Source organism: Megascapheus bottae, chromosome 12, assembly GCF_031878675.1.
Source record: "Megascapheus bottae isolate mThoBot1 chromosome 12, mThoBot2.hap1, whole genome shotgun sequence".
NCBI lineage: Eukaryota > Metazoa > Chordata > Mammalia > Rodentia > Geomyidae > Megascapheus > Megascapheus bottae.
This window is the reverse complement of record NC_143520.1, coordinates 54,737,057-54,764,318: the sequence shown is the minus strand read 5'-3', so window position 1 is coordinate 54,764,318 and position 27,262 is coordinate 54,737,057. Positions and strand designations below refer to the sequence as shown.

Sequence of the window (27,262 nt, the reverse complement as noted above, 5' to 3'; positions counted from 1 at the left end):
GAGATGGGTGTTTTTGTGTGTGATACCCTCAAGGGAAGGAGGCCTCTGTGCCAGAGGAAAACGATAACATTCCCCTGACTCCTTTGTTCCATCAAAGGTCTTGAAGCCAGTGAGGGAAAGGCAGTTGTTGCTCTGACCCCATGGTCCGGTTCTTCTGCGGGAGGTCTGGTGGTCGGGCTGGGAGTGGGGCGGAGTCCCGGGAACCTGCGGGCGGGGGTGACCTTAGAAACGGGGCTCGTGGAGACCAAATTAGCTCAGCTAAGCGCTACTAGCTTCCGGTCCCCCAGACTGCCGAAGTAGGCGGAGTGGCTGAGCGCCGGGCTGTGAAGGACCGCGCAGGCGTAGTGGGAACCAGGGCTAGGAGAGCAGGGCGGGCGTTGCCTTAGCGGGGTTTTGCTGACGTAAGTGACTTGTACAGATACATCAACCAGTCGCCGGCAGGCTGCCTGTCAGCGGTTCCCATATGGTCTAGCGGTTAGGATTCCTGGTTTTCACCCAGGCGGCCCGGGTTCGACTCCCGGTATGGGAAATTGCACTTTTTTACTTCTGGAATTACCACGCTGCAATACTAGAATTTATGCTGCAAATGAGAGTTAATCAGTTTGAATTCGAGAACTCGAATTCAACCAGCTAGCCAGGGGCCTCGTTCTGTATTTTGATAGAAGTGGCTCTTAGACGTAAATGTAGAAATATTAAGCAACATTGTTTTCTTGTCTGTCTCACTGTGGAGTGCAGGCTTCTACCGCCGGCCCCTTCCCATCCTACTCTTTGAATTAAGATGATGAAGTCGGGGAGAGAGACACCTGAGTTGAAGAAAAGACATCTTCAGCTGAAGAGAGGGCGTGGAGAAGAGGAACAGGGAAAGCTGGGAAGGGGTGGGCTGGGCGTGAGGGAGGCGGAGCCGAAACAAAATGGGGGGGGGGGGGGGATGAGAAAGGGAAGGAGGGGGACAAGAGGTGGGGCGGAGGATTGCCCGGCGGGGTTGCTCGGTGTGGAGCTGAGGCCATGCTGAGCTTGCAAGCCTTGCTGGCCGATAGTGAGGGTCCTTTGTAGTGGGCCGGGAGTAGTCTTCACTCTTCTCTCACATGTAGAATCAATCGACTTCATAGTTCTTTTTTTTCATATATTTTTATTGTAATTAATAGAAGGGTTATAACTTCATACTTCTTTTATGTTTATTTTGAGACAGACTCACACTGTGTTGCTCAAGCTGACCCTGGGCTCAAAATCCTCTTGCCTTTCCATTTATTTTATTTTTATTGTAAAGGTGATGTACAGAGGGGTTACAGTTATGTAGTCAGGTAGATTACATTTCCTTTTGAACCGTGTCACCTCTCCCCCACACCTCTATTCTCTCCCAGTTTCTCTCGTCTGGATTTCCTTCCTCCAAAGTTGTATAGTTCATTTCCAACATAGTATCTAGTGGGTTTTGCTGCTGAATTGGTTCACTATTTGTCCCACTGTTTCTGTGCTTCCCCTTCCCCTCCCCAGACAAAGATTACAGAAATCAAACCAGTGACAGAAGGGAGTAAACCAAAGAAAAAGGGAAAGAAGAAGAGGAGGAGGAGGAAGAGGAATGGCAAACAGTATAATTAAAAAAAAAAAAAAAAACTCTTCCCTTTCTTGGAGTCCATTTCAATAAGCATTTTCTATGATCATATGCCCACAGCTATTGAGCCCTTGCAATCATCAACTAAAAATATTCTTTGTTCTCACTGTGTGGCTGTTTAGACTGCTGTTTAATTAACCATGTCCAGGTGCCATTATTTGTCTTTTATCATTGGGTTTGCTTATAGATTTATAGGCACATCGTTAGTACAAACGAGGGAAGAAACCATGAAGCCTATGTTTCTTTGGATCTGGCTTACTTATCATGAAATTTGATTCCCAATTAATTATCAATATGATTTGAACTCTAACAGAACCCTATTATAACTAGCAAAATCTTGAATTACTGGAAACTTTTAGGCTTGGCTGTCTTAAATAGGTATTTTTATTTCACTATTTTGGCTTGGCTGCTTTATACCATTATGATAATATGATGGTTACTGACAACACCTTTGCTTACAAGATAAATGTAAATTGCACAAATGGCTTATATTGTTGCTGTAATACCATTAACTCCCTTAAATCAACACCTATATTGATTCAAGTGGATATCTACTTGAAAAGATTCAGTCTCGTATTCCAGAAAACACTATCCCAGACCTAGTTGGTTTTGTTGTTGTTGTTTGTTGTTTGTTTTGTTTTCTTGTGCCAGGCCCTGACTTCAGGGCACTGTCTCTGAGCTCTTTTTTTCAAGGCTATTGCTCTATCACTTGAGCCACTGTTCTGGCCACTGTTCCATTTCCAGATTTTTTGGGGGTAGTTAATTTGAGTGTCTCGTGGACTTTCTTGCTTGGGCACTGGGGTTAAACCTCTATCCTCAGATCTTAACCTTCTGAATAGCAAGTGTGAACCACTGAAGTCCAGCTGTACCCATGGTGGCTGTTTTTAATATGAAATAATCCAAATGATTATACCTAAGAAGAAAGAAGCTGGAGAAGTTTAACCATGTGATGAATGGATGGGACAATAAATAAGACTTTGTTTACTGAATGTAAGTGCTAATTTGGTGATAGCCAGTTTTCTTGTTTGTATACAATTTATGTAATAATTTTTAAAGGCCTTAAAATTTCATTCCAGAAATGAATGGCCTTATGGGAAAAAGGCAAAGTGTATCACAGGCAGGATAGCATAACATTATCACATCTTTGAAATGGGAATTCATGATTTCCAAGGACAGATATGAAAGCTGTAAAATATTGAAGCTTGTCAAAGAATAAAAGATATAACAACTATATATACTGTTTAGGTGTAGGTTAACATTAGTTGCATCCATTAGTCACTGTAACAGATAATCTTACATCCAAGACTGTTGCTATCATCCAGCATGGTCTTTTAAGTATATAACACAGTACCATTTAACAATTCATGTTATATAATGAAAAGTACTGTATTCTGACCTCCAAATATGTCATTTTGGCATGAGGATTATTCTAGGAGGAGAAGCAGCAAATGCAAAACAAAAACAACAAACAAAAACTGTCATCTTCCCATCTCTTTCATATGCCTGAGAGCAGGGCACAAATATGCATTTGTGAAAGTGTTCTTCTTATTCTCCTCTCCTATATCAGTAGGAATGAAACAACTGTTATCATTGGAAACAAAAATCAGCAGTAAGGTAAGTTTAAAAAATAAAATGGAACAAAGTGGTAATCCTTTTAAACATTTTTATTTCATTTTGGCCACTCCTGGGGCTTGAACTCAAGGCCTGGGCACTGTCCTTGAGCTTTCTCAAGGCTAGCACTCTACCACTTGAGCTACAACACCACTTCTGGCTTTATTCTGTGTATGTTGTCCTGAGGATTTGAAACCTGGGCTTTATGTATCCTAGGCAAGCACTCCACCACTAGGCCACACTCCCAGCCCTGAATAATATTTTTGATTACTTGAATTCTATTATGAAGTATTTCATTAAGAAGCCTTAATCTATGTTCATCAAAGACATTAGTAAATAGTTCTCTTTGGTTCCCTACCTAGTTTTCTGATAATGAAATGCTGGCATCATAGAATGAGTTTGGTAGGGATTCATGGAAAAGTTTAAGTACTGGTATAGTTCAAGCTGGGTGTGGTGGCTCATGCCTATAATCCTAGCTACTCAGGAGGCTGAGATGTGAGGATCAAGGTTCAAAGCCAACCCAGGCACAAAAGGACCTGAGACTCTTATCTCCAATTAACCTCTAGAAAGCAGGAAGTGGGCTTGGCTCAAGGATAGGGCAGTAGCCTTGAGCTGAAGAGCTCAGGGACAACACCCAGACCCAGGGGTAGGTTGGTAGCCTTGAGCTCAGGGATGATGCCCAGGCCAAGTTCAAGCCCTATACACCACCACCACAACAACAACAACAACAAAAAAGCAGATGAAATTCACATAAATGATTGTAATTTAAAGTGTAGTATTGGGTGGTGGTTTGTTCACACAGGTGTACAACAGTTTTCATTATCTTACCAGTGAGAACCCCTGTAATCAGTAGTCGCTTCCATCCCCCCAAAACCACCCTTCATTCCACTTTGTCTCCATGGATTTGGCTGTTCTAAACTTCCACATCAAAGGATTCGGACAATCAAAGGATTGGCAGCAGTGGCTTACACCTGCAATCCTACCTACTCAGGAGGCTGAAATCTGAGGATCCTGGTTTGAAGCCACCCAGATGAGGAAAGTCCATGAGATTCTATCTCCAATAAACTTAAGTTTGAAGTGGAGCTGAGGTTCAATTAGTAGAGCACTGGCCTTGAGAAAAAGAAAGATCAGGAGTTGTGCCCAGGCACTGAGTGCAAGTTCCAGACTGATACATGCGCGCGCGCGCACACACACACACACACACACACACACACACCACACGATTCACATGAGATATAGCTATCTATGTTCTTCCACTTGGCCTGTTTGGAAGGTTGATCTACATTGTCAGTGCTTCATACCATTTTATGACAGATATGACACAATGTTTATGGACAGTTTTTTTTCCTTTCTGGCTACTCTGGATCATGCTCCTATGAGCACTGTCCTACTTTTTTGTTTACATATGTTTCTATGTCACACGATGATTCTGGGTCCAATCTCTAAAAACGTCCTCCACAGCTACTACCGGACGTTGTACCATTTGCCAGTTCCACAAGCAAGCAGGAAGTTGACTTATGTGCAATGTTTCTCTATGTATTTGCCAACACTTACTATTTCCCCTATTTTTTATTACAGGGCCCTAGTCGATAGGAAGCAGTTTATCAGTATGGCTTAATATGAATTTCCCTAATGGTTAATTGTGTCAAACATCTTTTCATGTGCTCACTACACATTTAGGAATTCAGAACATAGATAACTTTTTTTTGCTTGTACTTAATTGTATACCTGAAAGGACTTTCTCAGAGGTTTAATAACTTAGAATCAAGAGTTCCTCTCACAATATCATACTGTATAAAATACCGATTAACAATACCACCATATCATTTATATGAGAGTAACCTAAGTCCTGTCACCAGGTTGCTGCCATAGGCTCGTGAAGTTAGTGCAGTATACTTTAACAAAATGTAAAGGAAAGTCTCCAGACACGGGATTCAGGATTGAAACGTTCCATCAGGTAATCATCACAAGACATAGTAGTGATGAAGCAGACAGGAAGTATCCTGGCTAAGTGATTTCCATCCCTAAGCCTAGAACTGAAGTCCCAATAGCACCAATTCTTCTAAGTTCCTGGACACTAATCTGAAGGTAGCTTCCGCAGTCCCAATGCCAGAGGAAGGAAGGGTGTTTTTACTGTTAAGATATGAACAACAAATATGCCTTTCCACATTTTGACAATGTACTCTTCAACAGCAGTAATTGGTTTTTTCAACCCTTTCATTTCATTTTGATATATTACAGGATATTTTGGGGGGGAAAGGGAAGGGAGGTGGAGTTTGCCTCTCAAACTTACAGTTTGGTGCTCAAATTTAAGAGTTTGTATCTTTGCTGCCAAAAACCTTTTGTCTACAACCACTGGCAGACATTTGCTCTTAGAGACCTTGAATTTGCACTTACCCTTTGGCTGAGGAAAGGCATGCTTACAAATGATTTTCCGTGACCTCTGGGCTCTGATTAATTTTTGAAGGGCTGAGCAAAACTGACTTCAGGATCTGGTGCCATCTCTGTCATCTGAGCAGTGGCTTACTGCTCCATTGCTTTTGTCTCAGAAGTGTCTTTTCCATGATGGGATAAATGCCCCATTTGCATTTTCCTTATTCACTTGGTGGCCCTGAACCCAGTGCCTGAGCGGTGTTCCTCAGCAATCCAGCTCATGGCTAAAGCTCTGCCACTTGAAACCTTCTAGCACCTCCTTCTTCCAACACTCTGAGGGCCAAGTAGAGATGAGAATCTAAAGGGATCTTTCTCTGCATGGGCTGGTTTGAAACCACACTTTTCAGATGAAGGAGGTTTTTACAAAAAGTTCACTTTACTCTAATTAAAAGCAACAAAAGTGGTCATTAGAAGTAGTTTTCAATCATGGGTTTACCTGAAACTTATTAAGGGTCAAAGTTACACCTGACAAACTTGTAAGAATCATCTGTCCTTCTCTATAGGCCTGACTGCAATTGTTACAGAAAACCTGCAAGACAAACTGCAATAGAAATTAAACAATCATTTTGGTAGCTCTATGTTTTTCTCTTTCTCCACTTTGAAGAAAAACATTTAGGACAATTTACTTTTACGTTTTAAATCCAGGAAGCACTTCCTGATTTTTTTAAACCTTTTACTAACCTGTGTTTTAAAACTTTATATTTTAGCATCAGCTTTTATTTGTATTTGAAACCTGGGCACCCATTTCCTCTTGGCTGTTTTTTTTATTTTTGCCAGTCGTGGGGCTTGAACGCAGGGCCTGGGCACTGTCCTTGTGCTTTCTCAAGGCTAGTATTCTACCACTTAAGCTTTTTCCATGTATGTAGTACCAAGGAATCGAACCCAGGACTTCCTGCGTTCTAGACATGTACTCTACTATTAGGTCCTGCTCCTGGCCCCATCTACTTAGATTTAATATAGCCATTTCTTTCTTTCTTTCTTTCTTTCTTTCTTTCTTTCTTTCTTTCTTTCTTTCTTTCTTTCTTTATTCCTGCAGTCTGAATTTAACTCTTAGATAATCCTTTAACTCAAGTGATAGTTTTTCCTTAAAGCAAGAATTACAAGCACCAGCACTGTACCAAGAAGACTCTAGACTTGGCATCTTTACACTTAAAAAATACATTTCATTGCAAAATAGCATTAAAACCAAATTATAGCACACAGCTAACCCTTTTTAAATCCTCCCTTAAAGTGCTTTCCCTCCCCTCTAATTTCCTTCCTTTAAAGCTTTTAAAATAAATTTTCATATATAACAAGGGGATAGTTTTAGAAATACCAATCACATCACTCATTTTATCATCAAGTTTCTAGTGGACACTGCAAGGAAAAGAGACAGGACAAAAACAGGCACCCAGCCTACCCTACAGAATGGGCAGATACTCATCTGACTCCTTAGGGTTAGATAAACAGCCCTTGTGTCATGTCCCACCATGCATGGGCCGGCTGGGTAGCAGTATTTTGAATGACCACAAGATGGCATTGCTCACTTACCAACAGTTTCCACAGGACAATGGAACTGACTCTGGGCCATTGTGGAATTGGACAATTCTATGAATGTGAAAACAGGAACAGAATTGAAAAAATAACAGGACGCAAAGTTACATGAATTGTATGAGTGCTGACAGGGCTCTCTGGCTAAAGAAATCGCTGCTTTTACTGAGAGTTTTTTAAATCCGGCACAAAAACATTGGAAGTCATTATTATTTCCATATCATGATAGTTTGCAGGGCATTTTCAGTGAAAGGACAGAGTACAGCCATTTTCTAATCTTCATCCCACCACCCTAGTTTTGAGAGCTGGCACTGGGTATGCTATGTGTGCATTCTACCACTGATCCATGTTTCCAGGACCTAGGTATTTCATTTAAAAGTATGTTGATTATTTCCTTTGTTGCTTCTGTCTGCAGTGCTAAGGACTTTCCGCATGCTAGGCAGGAGATCAGCTCATGTTTCCTCAGTAGATTTCTGAGTGAACACTCACGTCTGATTTCAACTGCTTTCGTTATGGTAGTTAATCTGATCAATCAAACATCTTTCCTATTCTACCCTAGACTCGCCTGTTAGTAGGAAAAGTACTATCCCAAGTGTCACCAAGTAAGGAAGCTGGATCCAGACTTTGTTCTCAAATACAGTTAAATCAGTGGCTCGTGCTACTCAGGAGGCTGAGATCTGAGAATCCAGATAGGAAACCAGACTAAGCATGAAAGTTTGTGAAACCCTTATCTCCAATAAACCACCAAAAAAAAAAATCCCCTCCAAAAATGGAGTTGTGGTTCCAATGGTAGAGCACCAGCCCTCACTGAGAAAGGTAAGTGACAGTATGCAGGTCCTGAGTTCAAGTCCCAGTATTGGTGCAAAAGAAACAAACACCCTAATATGTTGAAACCCACATTGTGACTTCCTTTGTAGAGAGGATTGTTTTCTCCTTTCTGTTTTTTGCTTCCATTTTCTGTGATAGAATATCCTTATGTCACATAGACCAGTCTCCACTTCTCCAAACTACTGCATCTCTGTCCTGAGTGCTGGAATTAAAGGCATGTACCACTATACCCCCTGGAAATAAGATCTCTAGAGAAGTGATCTGGTTAAAATGAGACTCATACAAGATAAGGGGTGGGGGAGGGGGGAAGGGAAATAGGGACCATGACATGTGAAAGGGTATCAATGTGTGGGAATTAAGGCACCATTTATCTGACAAATATCATGTAACCCTTCTATTAATTACAATAAAAATATATTAAAAAATGAGACTCATGGTGGAGCTAATCCAGTATAGCTGGTATCCTTACTAACATAGACATTAGCAGACAGAGATGCACACAAAACACTGCCAAGGTGAAAGCAGAGACATGGGATGAAAGTCAAGGAGCAGCAAAGATTTCCTATAATCACCAGAAGCCAACGGATAGGTCATCAACAACTTCTTCACATGCACTGGGAACCCACCTTATACTTCTTGACACCAGAACTATGAGGCCATACATTTCTGTTAACCACCAGGTTATGGTACTTTACAGTAACTTTAGCATACAGATACACACCTTACAGTTATGCACCAGCATCCAAGTAAATTAGCTACACACCTGCCTCCTCATGGCCCACGCAAAGCCACTATCTTCTTTGGATCTTCAGTGAATGGAAAAACGATACTAAGAAAACAGAAGTAGAGCATCTGAAAGATTGTTTTGTACATCAAGATAAATATAAAGATGTGCTCAGCAAGGTCTCCATACTGCCTTCCCTTTATGGAAGAATTTCTGTGTAGAGCAGCTGCATTTCTACTTTGGAAATGACAGTGGGGGTAATCAAAGTGGATGGTTTCAAACCAAGTTTGAAAACCAAATGTAAAAGACAGTTTAAAGACCTTCCTTGGCTTGATCATTGGCAGTGGAGGGTGGAATTCAACCAGAAATGGGAGCTACTCATACAAGTAAACTTACAAGGGAATTCAATAGATTCTCATTCAGAGTTACGCATACATATGCAATTTATAAATATGCAGTTTATGAAGTGCTATGGAGGGCTAGTCAACATACCATTAGATCATGTTAAAAGTAAGCAGGGCTTCCACTGAGAAGGATGCATCTGAAAGTTTAGTCAGTGGCTTGTAGAATAAGCTTCTGCTGTGAGAAACATGCAACACCCAATGTCCACACTCTGCTTTTCTCCAGGGACCTATATCTCACCTCCCTTGGTTAACTCATCCCTTAGCATTACAGTCACCAGAGAGGCCACTGGGGATAAATTAATACCTAATGGTTCAAATGACCAAGCCTGATAGCCCAAGACCAATTCTAGGCTCTTCTTAGTACCTGCAGAACTTCATACCAGTATTACATTCATTTCTTTTCACATGGAAATGGACACAAGAAAATATCGACACCTTAAAGTACCTAGTACTTAATAGCTCTCTCTGTGTGCAGTCTGTTATAATTACAACTTGCGACCGGGAGTTTGGCCTAGTGGTTAAAGTGCTTGCCTAGCATGCAGAAAGGCCCGGGTTAGATTCCTTGGTACCACATACATAGAAAAAAGCCGGAAGTGGTGCTGAAGCTCAAGTGGTAGAGCTCTAACCTTGAGAAAGTCCAAGGACAGTGCTCAGGCCCTGAGCTCAAGCCCAGGACTGGCAAAAAAAAAATAATATTTACAACTTGCACAATGGAAGTTGTTTCATAATAATTCTGATAGCAGTAATAGGACAATCATATTTTTAATCTTGGTTTTCAACTTTCAGGAGTTGTAGCTGACAAATATTTTCTCAATTAAAACACAGCCACTTCACAATGCATATATGGCAAATATAATTTTGTAGGTCAATTAAAAGTATTTTTGAAATATTTGCTTTATTTTTCCATATGTAAAATAATTACCACTGGTAGCCTAAGTAATATATTGAAAATACCACCTAGTTATAGTTGTTTTACCACAAAGACATCAAAAGAAGTGATAACAACCAATGAAGGCCTGCAGATGAGCTATCAATTGCCCAAGAACTGATGAAGAAAAACTTATCACTTGCTCAGAATTGGGAACGGAAAGACATTGAAATAGATGTCAAAAATTTAATATGATTCAACAGAGCTATAATAATCAAAACAGCTTGGTACTGGCACAAGAACAGGCCTGAAGACCAATGGAATAGAACTGAGGACCCAGATATTAAACCACAGACCTATGGCCACCTAATCTTTGACAAGGGAGCCCAAAAAATAGAATGGAAGAAAGATAGACTCTTCAACAAGTGGTGCTGGCAGAACTGGTTAAGCACCTGCAGAAAACTAAAGTTGGATCCTTCTTTGTCACCCTGCACTAGAATTAACTCCAAATGGATCAAAGATCTCGAGGTAAAAGCTGACACACTGAAAACTTTACAAGAAGGAATAGGAGATACACTAGGCCTCCTTGGCACAGGTCGAAACTTTCTTAATAAGGACCAAGAATCACAACAAATCAGAGAAAGGCTGGATAAGTGGGACTGCATTAAACTGCAGAGCTTCTGTATGGCAAAGGACATAGCTAGTAAATTAATTAGGAAGCCTACAGAATGGGAGAAGTTCTTCACTAACCATACAACAGACAAAGGCCTCATATCTAAAATATATCAACAGCTCAAAAAATTGAGTCATTTCAAAACTAATCTCCAAAGAAATAACCATCCCATTAAAAGATGGGCCAAAGACTTAAAGAGAGTCTTCTCTGAAGAAGAAATAAGAATGGCTTATAGACACATGAAGAAATGCTCAACATCTCTGGTCATAAAAGAAATGCAAATCAAAACAACTCTAAGGTTCTACCTCACTCCAGTTAGAATGGCCATGATCAAGAAATCTAATAACAACAGATGCTGGAGGGGATGTGGCCAGGAGGGATCACTACTACACTGTTGGTGGAGTGCAAACTCATTCAACCACTATGGAAAGCAGTATGGCAGTTCCTCAAAAGACTAAACATAGAGCTCCCCTATGACCCAGCAATTCCACTACTTGGCATTTACCCAATCATCCAGAAACAAGAACATACTAAATCCACCAGCACAACAATGTTCATTGCAGCACTATTTACCATAGTAAAGATATGGACCAACCCAGATGTCCCTCAGTTGATGAGTGGATCAACAAGATGTGGTATTTATACACAATGGAATTCTATGCTGCTGTCAGAAAGAACAACATTGCCCCATTTGTAAGGAAATGGAAAGACTTAGAAAAAATCATATTAAGTGAAGTAAGCCAGACTCAAAGGAACACAGGCCTAAGAGTCTCCCTCATTTGTCATTATCGGTAGAAACCTTGTGCTCTCCTAGCAGTGATTTACAATAGAACAAAATCTAGAGACATTAGGCCAAGATATGGAAACAAAAACCATATAATGAATGACTGTTGTCCTTAATGTATTATGTTATCTCTCATCTCTTTTGCCATCCCTTGGTTATCTCATATTGTTACAATTTTTCAATGTGTTATCTGATATATTTTATATGTGCTTAATTGGTTATTTGAAATTGGATAGGGAAGGGGGGAAATCAAGATAAGCAGGGGGAGGGAGGTAGGGAAATGGGGACCATGTCATGAGAAAGGGTATCAATGTTTGTGAAGTTATGTACCTTCTATCTGGTGAATATAATGTAACCCTTCCATTATTCACAATAAAAAAAACTTGAAAAAAATTAATATGATTGAGTTTTGCATGGGTAATGCCCTACTCACATAGTAAAAGTATTGAAGTCTAATCTATGATATTGATTACCTCCATACATTTATTTATTTAATTTTGAGACATAGTCTCACTATAGAGCTCAGACAAGCCTCAAACTCTCCTGAGGGTCAAAGTTAAAGGTGTGAACCACCACTCCTGGCCCAATGATCTGTATTGAACCTAAAGTAGATTAAGATGGACCAATCACACTTTTTTTTTTGCCAGTCTTGGGGCTTGAACTCAGGGCCTGGGCACTGTTCTTGAGCTTTCTCAAGTCTAGTGCTCTACCATTTGAGCCACTGCACCACTTTCAGCTTTTTCTGTGTATGACATACCGAAGAATTGAATTCAGGACTTTATGTATGCTAGGCAAGCACTCCCGGCCCAGACCCATCACACTTTCTACTCCGAGACCTGAGTAAGTCTTTAATACCAAGTAAATCTTTAATGCCAAAACAAACTTTAAAGTTAATCATTTATGACAGAATATACAAATTTGCTTGGGAGTGTTTAGAAATAATAACCTAGTATATAAAAGTGAAAAAAACTCCATTCTCTCTACTTTTGGAAATAATGCAACCAATAAAATTGTCAGTGACAATTTTTTTTTTTAAACTAAAGGAGGAGAGCCAGACATTGGTAGCTTCCACCTGCCATCCTAGCTACTCAGATCTGAGGATCATGGTCAGAAACCATCCCTGACAGGATAGTTTGTAAGACAGTTATCACGTATTAACCACCAAAAGGCCAAAAGTAGAGCAGTGGGTCAGGTGGCAGAGTGCTAGCCTTGAGCAAATGAAGATAGTGATAGCACTCAGGCTCTAAGTTGAATCCTAGGACTGGCACAAATAAAGAATAACACTAGGAGGCGCAGAGTAAGGAGGAATGGAGATAAGGGAGAGGAAGATGCACATAATTACATTAAAAATATAGCTCAATATTCATACCACAAAATTTAACTTATGACATAATATGAAAAGCAAAGGCAAATCAGATGTTAGTGGCTCATGCCTGTAACCCTGGTTACTCAGGAGCTTGAGATTCAGCCTGGGCAGGAAAGTAAATGAAACTTTTTTTTGCCAGTCCTGGAATTGAGCTCAGGGCCTGGGCACTGTCCTTGGAATTTCTCAAGGCTAAAGCTCTACCATGTGAGCCTCAGCACCAGTTCTAGCTAAGCAAGCACTCTACCACTAGCCCAAACTCCTGGCCCCTAAATGAAACGTTTTTTGTCAGCTGTGGGGCTTGAACTCAGGACTTTGGCTCTGTCTCTGAGCTTTTTCACTCAAGGCTAGTTAGTGTTCTACCACTTTGATCCACAGTTCAGCTTCCTGTTTAGTAGTGCTTAATTGGGGATGAGGGTCTCAAGGACTTTCCTGCCCAGGCTGGATTCAAACAACAATCCTCAGATCTCAGCCTCCTGAGTACCTAGGATGTGCCTGGCATTATGAAACTCATATCTCCCACAAGCCTTCAGAAAACCAGAAGTGGTGCTGTGGCGCAAAGGGGTAGAGGGCTAACCTTGAGACAAAGAACTGAGTGACAATGCCCAGGCCCTGAGTTCAAGCCCCATGACTGGAAAAAAAAAAAAAAGGGAAAAAGCAAATTTACAGTGCAATCAAGATCCTTTCTAAACTGTATGGGTGGGAAATGTATTTCAAAATATGTAGATAGAAATGCTATCACAGCAGCAACACACCTCACCTCCACACACTTCCTTCCTTGAAAAACCTGGCAACTCATCTGCATGTAAACCTGGAAAATTTTTCTAGGTGCCACCACAATCAGTGTAGGCAATTCTGGCTTCACAGAGCCCCTGCAGAACCCCCAACAGTAAGTGAAGTTATTTCTGAATATTCTATCTCCTCACTTGCTTCAAATCATAGAAACCCCCTCCCCCATTTTTAAAATAAATTTCATGTGAAAAGGATTGCCACAGATAAAGTGAGCTTGGATAGCATGGCTTTTGCATCACAGACTCTGAGTGTCATGGCCTTAGGTAGTGCCCCAGATAACACTTTCACCAAAGCATTTCCTGTCCCTGCAGAATGGCTACCACTTTTTTTCCCCCACCTGGGGATTGAACTCAGGGCCTGGGCATTGTTCTTGGACACTTTTTGCTCAAGACTAGCAATCTGCCACTTGATCCACATAGTATCACTTTAGGCCTTTTCTCCGTATGTAGCACTGAGGAATTGAACCAAGGGCTTTGTGCATGCTTGGCAAGCAATCTGTCAGTAAGCTACGCTCCCGGTACCAGTGGTTACCAATTTTACCAAGGACTTAGTTACACTGCCTTTATTTTCCCAAGACTTCTAGAGTGATTTCATAGATTCTTGCTGAATGATCAAAACAGTATATCAAGGTGAATATACAGCACTCTACCACTAGGCCAGGCTCCTGGCCACTAATTATTCTTTAAAAGTTTTGAGATGGGGCCGGGTGTGATGGCTGTTGCCTCTAATCCTAGCTGTTCCGAGGCTGAGATCTGAGGATCAAGGTTGAAGGCCAGCCCAGACACAAAAGGACCTAAGACTCTTATCTCCAATTAACCTCTTAGAAAACACGTAGTGGAGCTTGACTCAAGGGTAGGGCAGTAGTTTTGAGCTGAAGAGCTTAGGGACAACACCCAGGCAGAGTTAAAGCCCCATGAGTCACAAAAAAAAAAAAAAAAGTTTTGAGATGGATCCAGGAGTTTCGCCTAGTGGCAGAGTGTCCTATTTAAATGATTTACAGGCCAGGCACAGTGGCTCACAACACAATCCCAGGTACTCAAAAGGGAGGGACTGGAAAGATCAAAGTGTAAGGCAGTACTTGGGCAAAGGATGTGAGACCCTATCCCATCTGAAAAGATAGCATTAAACCTAAAAGGTTGGTGGTATCCCTTCAATGCTAGATCACTCCCTGAGTGCCAATAGGAAAGGGAAATAGGAAAGGGAAGGGGGGAAAACAAGATGATTGGGAGGGGGTGGGGGAGAGAAATGGGGACACAAACATGAGAAGGGGTATCAATGTGTGAGAAGTAATGCACCTACTACCTGGTGAATATAACTGTAACCCCTCTATACATTATCCCGACAATTAAAAAAAAAAAAGCCAGCGCAGCGGCTCACGCCTGTAATCCTAGCTACTAAGGAGGCTGAGATCTGATGATCAAGGTTCAAGGCCATCCCAGGCACAAAAGGACCTGAGACTTTTATCTCCAATTAACCTCTAGAAAACGGAAGTGCGTCTTGGCTCAAGGGTAGGGTTGTAACCTTGAGGTGAAGAGCTCAGGGACAACACCCAAGCCCAGGGGTAGGGTGGTAACATTGAGCTGAAGAGCTCTAGGATAGTGCCCCAGCTGAGTTCAAGCCTCATGACAACCCCCACCCCCCAAAAGGCATTGAAGTACTGGGCGTGGCTCTCACTTGTAATCCTAGCTACTAAGGAGGCTGAGATCTAAGAATCGAGGTTCAAAGCCAGCCCCAGCAGAAAAGTTTGTGACTCTTATTTCCAATAAACTACTCTGAATAAGCTGAAAGAGGTGCTGTGGCTCAAGTGGTAGAATGCTAGCCTTGAGATAGTTCAAGGACAGTGCCCAACCCCTGAGTTCCAGCTCTAGGGCTGGCAAAAATTAAAAATTCAAAAATGAATTTAACAAAAAAGACAAGCTATTATCATTTCACTAAAACAAAAGTCAATGTTTTCCCTGAGGCTCAAGAGAATTAATTATAAAATAGATGGCTAGTTTTTCCACTTAGAAAAAAAAACAGATTTTCTTTTTTGTGACTTGGAGAGCTTGAACTCAGGGCCTGGGAGCTGTCCCTGAGTTCATCTGTTCAAGGCTAACACTTTACCAATTAGAGACACCGCTCCACTTACAGTTTTTGAGTGGCTATTTGGAGATAAAAGTCTTTTGGTAGGCTGGGAGTTTGGCCTAGTGATAGAGTGCTTTCCTAGCATGCACGAAGACCTGGGTTTGATTCCTCGGTACCACATACACAGAAAAAGCTGGAAGTGGTGCTGTGGCTCAAGTGGTAGAGCGCTAGCCTTGAGAAAGCCCAAGGACAGTGCCCAGGTCCTGAGTTCAAGCCCCAGTACTGGCAAAAAAAAAAAAAAAAAGAAAGAAAATGTCTCACAGAGACTTCTTTGTCCCAGGTGGCTTTGAACTGCAATCCTTACATCTCAGCCTCCTCAGTAGCTAGAATTACAGGTATGAGCCACAAATGTTGACCCAGGGTTGTTTTCTTTCATTTTTGGTGATTTCCTTTCTTTTATTTTTATTTTATTGTAATAATAATGTACAGAGGAAGTACAGGTTCATAAGTCAGGTAACAAGTAGATTTATTTTTGAACAGTGTCACCTCTTTGCTCATTTTCTCCCAGTTTTCTTCCTCCTGAATCCTCTCCCGCACAAGTTTTATAGTTCATTTTCAAGATAGCATCTAGTGAGTATCACTGCTGCCTTTTCTTACTCCTTATCTCACCATTTCTGTGCTCCCCCTACCATTCCACAAAGAGATACACTTACATGCAAGAGGAACAGAAATCAGATACAAGAGTTACAGAAATCAGAAACAGCAGTAAAGGAGAAAAAAAAAAACCATCCAAAAGCAAAATAACATCAAGCCTCTTTCTTCCATTTCTTGGAGTTTGTTTCAATAAAACTTCATTTTATATGCTCATATGCACATAGCTATTAAACCTTTTGATCTTCTCCCAGGATTATCCTCCTTTAGTCTCATTATGTGAATGTTTAGAGTCCTGTTTATCATGCCCAAATGTATTTTTTTTGTCTTTTACTATTCATCATGTTTACATGTATAGTTATAGACACATTCTAATTATTACAAATGAAGGAAACCAACCACGCAGCCTATGTTTCCTTGGGTCTGGCTTAGTTCACTTAATATCTTTTCCAAATCATTCATTTCCTTGCAAATGGCACAATATCATTCTTTCTGATGGAGTTATAAACTTCTATTGTGAATATCTTGATCCATTCATTCATGGAGGGGCATCTGGATTGATTCCATAACTTGGCTATGGTAAACAATGCTTCAGTGAACATGGTTGTGCTGATAGCTTTAGTGTGACCTGGTTTGTGGTCAATTGAATAAATGCTTAGGAGTGGAATTGCTGGGTCATAGGAAAACTCTTATGTAGAGGAACCTCCGTACTGTTTTCCAGAGTAGTAGAACAAGTTTACATTTTCACTAGCAGTGAGGTATCATTCTCTTTTGGCCACATCCCTGTCAGCATCTGTTACTGTTAGGTTTCTTGATAATGGCCATTCAAATTGGGGTGAGGTAAAATCTCAGTGTTGTTTTGGTTTGCATTTCTTTTATGGCCAACTCTATTGAACATCTCTTCATGTATATATTGATCATTCTTATTTCTTCTAAGAAGTCTCTCTTTATGTTTTTAGCCCATTTACTAATTCAGTTAATGTTTCTTTGAAGATTTGTTTCTGAGGCCTTGTCTGATGCATATCTAGTAAAGATCTTCTCCCACTGGGTGAGCTTTGTATTTATCTTGCTATTTCCTTCATCATGCAAACTCTTCCATTTGATGCAATCAAATGGAAGTTATCAAGTCTTTCTTTGATGTACTGTGATCTTTACATATGAAGTATTGGCCCATGCCTAGGTGTCCTAGTGTTTCTCAAATCCTTTCCTGTAACATTTTCATGGGATCTGACCTTACATTGAAGCCTTAGATCCATTTGGAATTGATTCTGGTGCAGGCTGATATATGTGGATCTAGCTTCATTTTTCTGCATAGGTATAGCCAATTTTTTCCAGCATCATTTGTTGAAGAGTCTGTCTTTCTTCCATCCTGTGTTTTTTGCTCCCTTATCAAATTTTGGTGGCTATAGGCCAGTGGGTTTATTTCTTGGTCTTCTATTCTATTCCATTGGTCCTCAGGCCTATTCTTGTGCCAGTACCAAAAAAACTGCAGTTTTTTTTTATTACTATGGCTTTGTAAAAAAATTGAAGTTTGGTATTGATATTTCTCGAATACTGTTTTTCCTGAAGACGGTTGTCTTTGCTATTTGGGTCCATATGGATTTTTGGGTTTTTTTCTCTATACCTGAAGAATGTTATTGGGATTTTGATGGGTAATGCACTGAATTGAAAGATAGCTTTTTTACTATGTCAGTACTTCCAATCCAGGAGCCTGGTAGGATTTTTCATTTCCATACTGACTTGTTTTCCTCTCTCTCCCCTCCTCCTTCTTCTTGCCAGTGCCGGGGCTCAAACTTAGAGCTTAGGCATTGTCCTGGAGCACTTTTGTTCAAAGCTAGTGCTCTAACATTTGAGCTACAACACCACTTCTGGCTTTTTCAGTGTATATGATACCAAGAAATTGAACCCAGGGCTTCATGCACGTTAGGCAAGCACTCTACCACAAGGCCACACTCCTGTCCCACCCCCATTGGTTTCTTCATGGAAGAAAAACCATTATCTCATTTGTGGAGGCTAGGGATGAATAAGATAGAGGAGATAAAAGACATTGGGACAAAATTAATGGAAATAATGAACATTTATTGTGTCTCCATGTATAAAAATGTTACAAGCAAACCCTTTATACAATCTAATATATGCTAATAAAATACATAGAAATTAAAATGAGGATGGAGAATTTTCAAGCTTTCGGGTGCATTGTGGATAACAGAATCATCTACATGTGTGAATGCTGTGATCTTACATTGTTTTAAATTAGAATCCAGCACTCATGATTTCTTATTCTAAGAAACTTCACAAAAAAGAAACTAAACTATAAAGTTTTATAATGTTTCAATAAGATTATTTTAGCTACAAGAAAAATGAACAAAATATTTTATTTTTATTCTAACTTGATATTTAATAACAAATGGAAGTTCTAAATAAAATACAAATATAGCAATTCAGTTTAGACGTTCTCTCTGAAATACAAAGTTCCCAGTACATAGACACAATTTTATATGATGGATGGTAATCTCTGGTTGGTAGTATAAAAAGGCCTGACAGGAAAATGGAAGGAGCTTCTGGGGTACCTCCAGATTAAGGAACTCTTTGCAACATTAAAAAAACTCACACTTCCATTGTCAAGATCAAGAAATACACCAATCTTGCCTCGAGGCTTTTCTATGTGGTGACGCAGTGTGGGAGATGTGGTATAGATACTGTAATCAATGTTGTTCTTCAAACATAAAAGGAGAAATATATCCTTGGAGTCAACTACTGTGGTCTCACTCCCTATCACACAATTCTTGTAGATTCCCAATGCCCAGTCCAAAGAATCACCTACACTGAGTTCCCAGTAATGCTTCCCAGAGTGGAACACTTGGTCTCCTGAAATAGCAACATAGCTGCTTCCATTAAAATTCAAATATGAAGCCACAAAAGAATGACTGCACATTTGCTCATGGCCAAACATATCCATATACTGTGTTTCATGGTTGAAGGAAATCTTCTCTGTGGAATAAAAAATAAAACATTCAAAATCAATTTTGGAATTTATACAACATGTGAAAAACTGCCTTTCTGCTACAACCCTGGTTAGAAAATTTAGATTCAAAGACTACCATCAAATCTTTGGGAAAGGACCAGGAGAGTGGCCTAGTGGTAGAGTGATTGCCTACCATGTATGAAGTTCTAAGGGTTCTATTCCTTGGTACCATGTAAACAGCCAGAAGTAGTGCTATGGTTCAAGTGGTAGAGCACTAGCCTTGAGAAAGGACAGTGCCCAGGACCTGAGTTCAAGCCTCAGGCCTTGCAAAATAAATCTTTGGAATAACACACCTATCAAAGGGAGAACATTCCTAACAATTCTGAGACTTACAGCTGAGAACTGAAAATCTGGAGGCTTTTGCTGTGTCTACAAATCCAAAACAATATATCCCACTTCTGTTGCCATTTGACAAGGGAAAAGAAGCTATTAAATTAAAACTATATAAATGAGATTACTTTATTAAGAACATAACGTTTTGGTGGGGGAAAAGCCTATGTAAGAGATCACCAGTTCTATGACAGCTTGGTTTACTTATAGAGAACTTATCTCAAAAAAGAGAAAGAAAAGGGTGCTGGTCTAGTGTGATGCCAAGAAGCTCACATGAAGCTTAATCTCCCTTCCACGTGGGTGTCGTTCCCCACCATTGCAAAGAGAATCCAAGACAAACTTCATTATCACTGAGTCTGAGCCTTCTGCTTTACATAATACTGTGCTGATACTTAAGTATTCTGCTTCATGAAACAATTAGAAGCTGTGGATCCCCCAACTTGCTCTGCCATATCACCCTTATCACCCTTGAGGTGTTGGGTGATGTTGGATAAGGCTGCTTCCAGCATCAGAATGGGAACAAATCCAGAACCAGACCTGCTAGAATCATTCTAAAGGTTTTCTTTATATCTACTTTCTCCCCCTTAGTCCCACATATAGTATTCACTACATCATATCTGCTTGCATTTTGATTTGTGAAAAATTATAAATTACTGTTTGTGGACTAAAGAGAATGGAAATATGATAGCAATTTTTTAAAAGAGCTGACTGGGAAATAATTTTTTCTGTATATGTAATCTGTGTGAGTTTCAAACATCTATGTCAATTATTAGAGTTTCATTTGTAATGACAAGAAAAAATGTTACCTGGTGTATGGCATACATATTTGTTTATTTGAAATAGGGAAGGGAAAAGGGGAAAACAATATGATTGAGAGTGGGTGGGGGAGAGAAAGAGGAACAAAAACATGAGAAGGGGTATCAATGTTTGAGAAATAATGTACCCTACTTGATGAATGTAATTGTAACCCCTCTATACATTACCCTGAGAATAAAACAAAAAAAATAAAAGGAAAACCAAACCATCTATATGATTAAAACACTGACATGTTTTAGCAATACTACAAATAAATGATTTTATTTGAAGCAGAACTAAATAAAGATGCTTATAAGTCCACTAAGAATAAAGGGAAAGCATAGCGTTTAATCTCTTTCTACCCTTTTAAGTGGACCTCAGTTGTAAACAGCATGTTCATAATTAGCATGCTCAAAGCTATTGATTTCAACTTAAAGAACTATGCAATTTTATACAAGAAAAAAATTCTTTCATCTTAAGTTGAAATAGAAACAAGGAATGAAAACCTTTACCCAGGTTCAATTACTTGGTACCACATACATAGAAAAAAGCTGAAAGTGGTGCTATGGCTCAAGTGGTAGAGTTCTGGCCTTGAGAAAGCCCAAGGCCATGCTCAGGACCTGAGTTCAGTCACCATGACTGGTAAAAAAAAAAAAAGAAAAGAAAAAGAAAAAAGTTTCCCCCTCCCCAATCTGTTGTTGAAATAACAGGGAAACTGAAAGTGATTTACTCAAAATGTTCTAGACTATATATGATCCAAAGAAAGCAGATCTTATGTAAATATTTTACATACTAATTTGATATCCTTTAATTGGAACTAACTGTATATAAAAATAAAAAGCTTTGATTTAGTGTTAGAGTATCTGCCTAACTGGTCTAAAGTCCTCAGATCAAATCACAACAATGCCATTCAACCACACACATACACAGAGGAAAGTTTGACTCTCATTTCTAAGGTGAAAAGCAGGCTTGGAGTCTCTATTACTGCCTATTTTATACTATTATATGTAAGTATTTGCTTACTAAATCTGATTTTGTTTCTACTAATAAGACTCTGAACAACTAATATCACATATGATATATCTAATGCTCCATGGGTCTGATTTTTACCTTGTATTTTGTCATTAGTTTGTGACAGGGATAGTTTGTGTTTACTATTATACCAGTTTCATTTATTTTCTCTATTAACAGAGATTATACTAAATGTGGTTATAAATGACTGGTTAGAAACTTTGTGTGTAAGAGTTATAAAGGGGTAAATATAGCCACAGGAGACTTCTCAAAGTGGACAGTACAGAAGTTTCTCCAACATAGAGATACTCACCTTGGTACTGATTAAGACTCTCTATCAGTCCAGGGATGGTATGGGCACTGAGTTGTGGTGTCATAGGCTTTAGCATATTGGCTAACATGGACTTACACCTGCAAGTAACAAAAATAAACTGATCAGCTTTGAGTCTAAGACAATTTTATAAAATTTTCAATCTCTTAACTGAAAATTCTTTATCAAAAGTAGTTTGAAATCCAAGATCTTAAAATATTGTTCTATTCTTACGGAAGCTTTGTCTTTGACAACATTATCGATCCTATCACTTGGGTAAAAACTACTGCATGTATCTCATAAGTATATTATTTATGATTTGAAGTCTAACACTGTAAGTAACTGTCCTTTAAAACTGTACACATGAATTCAACAGTTAAATTATCTTTCACACAAAGCTAGTGAAATAATTTTACAAAAGTAATGAGAAGGCATGCATGGGACTAAATCAAGCCGGAAGGACAAGATATCTTTTTTTTTTTTTATAGTGGAGACAGCTCTATTTATTCAGTGTCAATGACAATAGCAAATATGCACATTTAGAAGAGTGAAACTGAATTCATTATTCTATCTATACATAAAATTAATTCACAATGAATCAAACACAGAGGTTTTAAATCTGAAATTCTGAAGTGTATGTTAGAAAACATGAAGCCACATTATTTGCTTTTGAAATGGGCGGTGATACTTTTAGACAGAACAATCATAAGTAACAAAATTAAAAATACATGCGTGATCATATCAATCAAGAAGCTTTGGAACAGGGAAATAAATAAACAAAAGAATTAAAATACAATCTATACAAGCAGAGAATATATTTACAATCTATTTAATCAGAAAAGCATTTATGGTCCGGATTATATGTGTAACTCAAAAAGCTGAATACCAAAAGATCAACTAATCATATTAAAACTGGGCTAAATATATAAACATTTCTCAAAAGAGAAGCAAATATTGAACAAGTCAAGTAGTCAAAAGTATGTGTTAAGAATCATCGATAATTTGGAAAATAGATGTAAAAACCACAAGAGAGGGGCCAGGAGTTTGGCCTAGTGGTAGAGTGCTTGCCTAGCATGCATGAAGACCCGGGTTCGATTCCTCAGTACCATATACATAGAAAAAAGCCGGAAGTGGTGCTGAGGCTCAAGTGGTAGAGTGCTAGGCTTGAGAAAGTCCAAGGACAGTGCTCAGGCCCTGAGCCCAAGCCCAGGACTGGCAAAAAAAAAAAAAAAAACCACAAGAGAGGAAGATCTTATTTTATTTTATACTACAGTAATTATTGATAAAAACAATGCCCAATATATTTCACAATAACTAGAGGAGTAGAAAATTTCAGTCATTAAACATCAATAATTGTTTTAAGAGATGGAAATGATAACTACTTTATTATCATATACCATATCATGTATCAAATTCATTATCCCATAATGATAGACAAATATTGAGTATCAAGAAATGAACCCCATTAAAACACTAGATTGAGAAAAATGTATACTTGGAAAGATAGTTTCATTGTCAATCTAAAGTATTGCTTCTACCATAGAATGTCTATAAATTTGATACTTTATATTAATCAATGCAATGACAATGAACTGAGTCAGGACAAGATACCTTAATCAATATTTACTTTATATTTTAATAACAATTTGGTCTCATTCATAGTCCTCATGGCTCTTACTTTGCACAGGTTACATTTACCTTGTCAGTATGTATTTGACATTATGTAAACATTGCACTTACCTTGCCAGTATGGTTTTGACATCCTGTAAAGAAAACAACAAACGTTTAGGTTTCATTTGCATTAGCTGCTCTACAGTCCCAGTCTTTGGAAAAAAATCAGAAAAACTCAATCTCCCTCCTCAACTTATTCTCTAATCTTTGTATTGAATGAATTTAAACTTGAATTTTTTCTAACTTCAGAACCATCTGGTAAAAGATAAGGACAGAAAGCATATTGCTGCAAAACACTAATAGTTTTCCTAGAAGGTCTTTTCTGGGCTTCTCCACAACAGGGAAGATGCTACAGGAGCAAGTTAAATGAAGAACACATAATCTAACAGAAAGGAAGAAATATGAGCCCATATTAGCAGTCTAGAGTTTAACATGAAATGTCTATGAAAAGTTACTGTGTGGTTTTGAGACTAGCAATAGACAATGCATAAGTGTATTAGAGAATATTCTGAAAAACCTTTCACAGTTCCATATATCTTGCCAGTTTAGGGGAGTTGAGTTTTTCTATCTTAATTACTAATAAACATGATCTCACTGAAAATGCAAGAAGTGTGGAAAATTACTTTTACATAAGATGGAGAAGATGTGCACTTCAGATAGTTAAGAAGTGGCCAAATTGTTACCTGAAAGAGTTCAACATCTGACTTTTGGTATGTTTTCACCAGATCCTGGTATAATTTTCTTAGGTATGTCTTTTTCTGCATCATTTGGATTTTCCTTTTCTTAAGTTGGCGTAAAACCACAATTCCTTCATCTAGAAGTATCTCTGAATATTGTCTTCTTTCCTCTTGAAGACTTGGATGTAGCATCTCATAAATATCACTGGTAATTATTCTGTGACAATTCACATATGACTGCAGAAACAAAGAATTCTTATTCATATACCTTGCTCACTTTTGTCTTTTCACATCCACCTCATCTTTAATTTTGAATGTTTCTTCTACCAATTTGATTCATACACAGATCATGTCCTTTCTGTTTTCAGGGATCATAAATTCAGTCCTTTATTCCTTTCTCATATTTTTGCCATTCCTGGGCTTGAATTTAGGGCCTGAGCACTGTCCTTGGCCTTTCTCCAGGCTAGAGCTTTACCACTTGAGCCACAGTACCACTTCCGGCTTTTTTCTATATATGTGGTACCGAGGAATCGAACCCGGGTCTTCATGCATGCTAGGCAAGCACTTTAACCACTAGGCCAAACTCCCGGCCCCTAGGCAAGCACTCTTACCACTAGGCCAAACTCCTGGTCCATCATTTCTCACTTTTACTAAGTACAAGATGAGCCAAACCTGCTCTCATTCAAACAACTTTCATGTACTCATTATTTCCAGAAACACCTGGAGAAAAGTTTTCATAGATGTTTTCTTTTTATATATTTTCAAATCAGGAAAGTCGTTAAAACTTATCACTTATAATTATACACAGTCTTCAGAAATTCATGTGAGTAAGTAGATGTTTGACCTCCATCCTCTCTGTTACACACAACCCAATCATTATTTGAGCAATAGTGCTGCATCAATTTTCATGAGCAGAAGTTATCAGTAAAGAGCTCACTAAAAGTCCTTCCATTACCATCCCAACATAACAGATTGATAGATATTTCTGTCCCTTTTTTTCTTCAGACTGATTTTGAAGGACATATATTCCCATACTTACAACCCATTCATCCATTAGTCTTCTCTCTTCATTTATATTTCTCTGGCTTTCTTCTATACTTTTCCATACAGATCTCATTTGCTTCAAAATATTTTCCTGCAAAAGTGAGCACTAAATTTAGCTAGCAAGAAAATAGATTCGGATTCACAATGGTAGAGACTTTTATATAATATTGTCCTTTGAATTGACATAAAATGTGACATACCTAGATTCAGAAAAATACATACACTGATTGTGTTTCATTGTTTCCTAAGAATTATCAATTTTAACAAATTTTGCATTGTGGAACCAAAAAATATAAATCAACTCTTTTTTCTCTTGCAAAGAAATGGAAAAACAGGGTGGGGAGTTTGGCATAGTGGTAGAGTGCTTGCCTAGTATGCACGAAGACCCAGGTTCAATTCCTTGGTACCACATACATAGAAAAAAAAATCTGGAAGTGGTGCTGTGGCTCAAGTGATAGAGCACTAGCCTTGAGCCAAGGACAATGCTCAGGCCTTGAGTTCAAGGCCCAGGACCGGTAAAATAAATAAATAAATAAAAGTAAAAGAAAAAGAAATGGACAAAGCAGGGATAACTTTTAGGTAATGTCAAAATGGGCCTCAGAATTAGAGTTTAGGGATATTTCATTCATGCTAACACCATTATACTTGTTGGTTTTCCCAAAATTAACTTATGTGTAGCCTTTCTAGATGCCATTTGATCTGGCCATACCGGAAACCAGAAATCTGACTTGATGGTTTTAGACCACTAAATGAATTTTAACATAATAAACATCACTCCCAGGTATCTACCCTGAACATTATGAGCCAGAACACAACAAGGACACCTTTGGAAATAGCTCAGATGCCCCACAGTACATGAGTGGATCAAAACATGTGTTACCTATACACAATGAAAATCTACACAGCCATTAGAAAGAATAAAATAATGTTACTTGCAGGGAAATAGAGGGAACTAGAACAAGGTAAGCTAAGCTCAGAGAGACAAATGGTGCATGTTCTCTGACACATAGAAATTATATCTAATAAACACTGGGATATAATAAATTATACAGATAAATTATATAGCTACTTACAGTAAGATCAAAAGAGGACACTTTAAGGAGAAAAACACAAAGGCACAATGCCTAAATGCCTCTTAATATTTAAATAAAGTAATGTGTAAGCCAGAAGTGGAGCTGTGGCTCAAGTGGCAGAGCTCTAGCCTTAAGAAAACCCAAGGATAGTACCCAGGCCCTGAGTTCAAGCCCCAGGACTGGAAAAAAAGTTATATATACATATACTGACATGAGCTCCAAGATATGGAAACAAGATATCTCTTTTTTCTCTTTTTTTAGTTTTTAATTTTTGATGATTCTGTCTTCTTTACTATGTGTCTAGTATATACACATGTACAGTGTATTCTCATGGAACCTGAGGGAAAAAGGGTGAAAAAGTACAGCAGCAGTGGAGTGGTGAAAGTGAACTACACAAAGTGGGAGGGACTGGGAGTGAATGAGAATAGAAGTCACTGGTACAAAGGAAATGCACACCAACTTCACCATTCTGCCAATACAATGAAGACTCCACAAGGGCAGGAAGTTGCCAGTTTCATTCATAAGTGCATTACCAAATCACTGATATGTAAATTGAACTCAGCCAATAACGGTCATTTCTATCTTCCCTCTGCTCTGATCCTCCCCCACCCCCAGCTTTAGTGAGTCGGCAGAGCCTTTACTTACCCGATGTTCCTCAGCAGCCTCTTTGGTGAGCCAGTGTCTGTTGGTCTTTGTCTTCTTGTGGGTCTTAAACCTGTGTTCCTCCAAACTCTGGAATTGTATGAAGCTGGCTTTACGAGCAATGGATGCCATATTTTTGAGAAGGATGTTGGTGCTGAAGTCTCTCTGCTGGGAGGGTTGTCTGCAGAGAGGGCACCTGGCTGGAAAATGGTCTTCTTCCCAGGAGAGGCAGAGACATGGCCGACAGAAACTATGGCCACACTCTGTTGTGACTGGGTCTACGAAAGTGTTCATGCAGATGGCACACATCAGTTCTGACTGAAATTGTTGGAGAATGTTGGAATCCATCT

General features: G+C 39.1%; 1 protein-coding gene and 1 non-coding gene across 2 annotated transcripts; one reads left to right on the top strand and one right to left on the bottom strand.

Annotated features, from left to right (window-relative positions):
* Window positions 1–254: 254 nt before the first annotated feature.
* On the bottom strand, window positions 255–27,260 carry LOC150056553 (tripartite motif-containing protein 43-like). Its single transcript, XM_090342490.1, has 7 exons — window positions 26,916–27,260; window positions 24,160–24,390; window positions 23,546–23,568; window positions 21,809–21,906; window positions 19,159–19,325; window positions 18,946–19,050; window positions 255–446 (listed from the first exon to the last, which is right to left on the bottom strand). The coding sequence occupies exons 1-7, from the start codon at window positions 27,258–27,260 to the stop codon at window positions 255–257; spliced, it is 1,161 nt and encodes a 386-aa protein (XP_090198616.1).
* Trnae-uuc (transfer RNA glutamic acid (anticodon UUC)) lies at window positions 458–529 on the top strand. The gene has a single exon. It is a non-coding gene; the product is annotated as a tRNA-Glu (tRNA).
* Window positions 27,261–27,262: the final 2 nt, after the last annotated feature.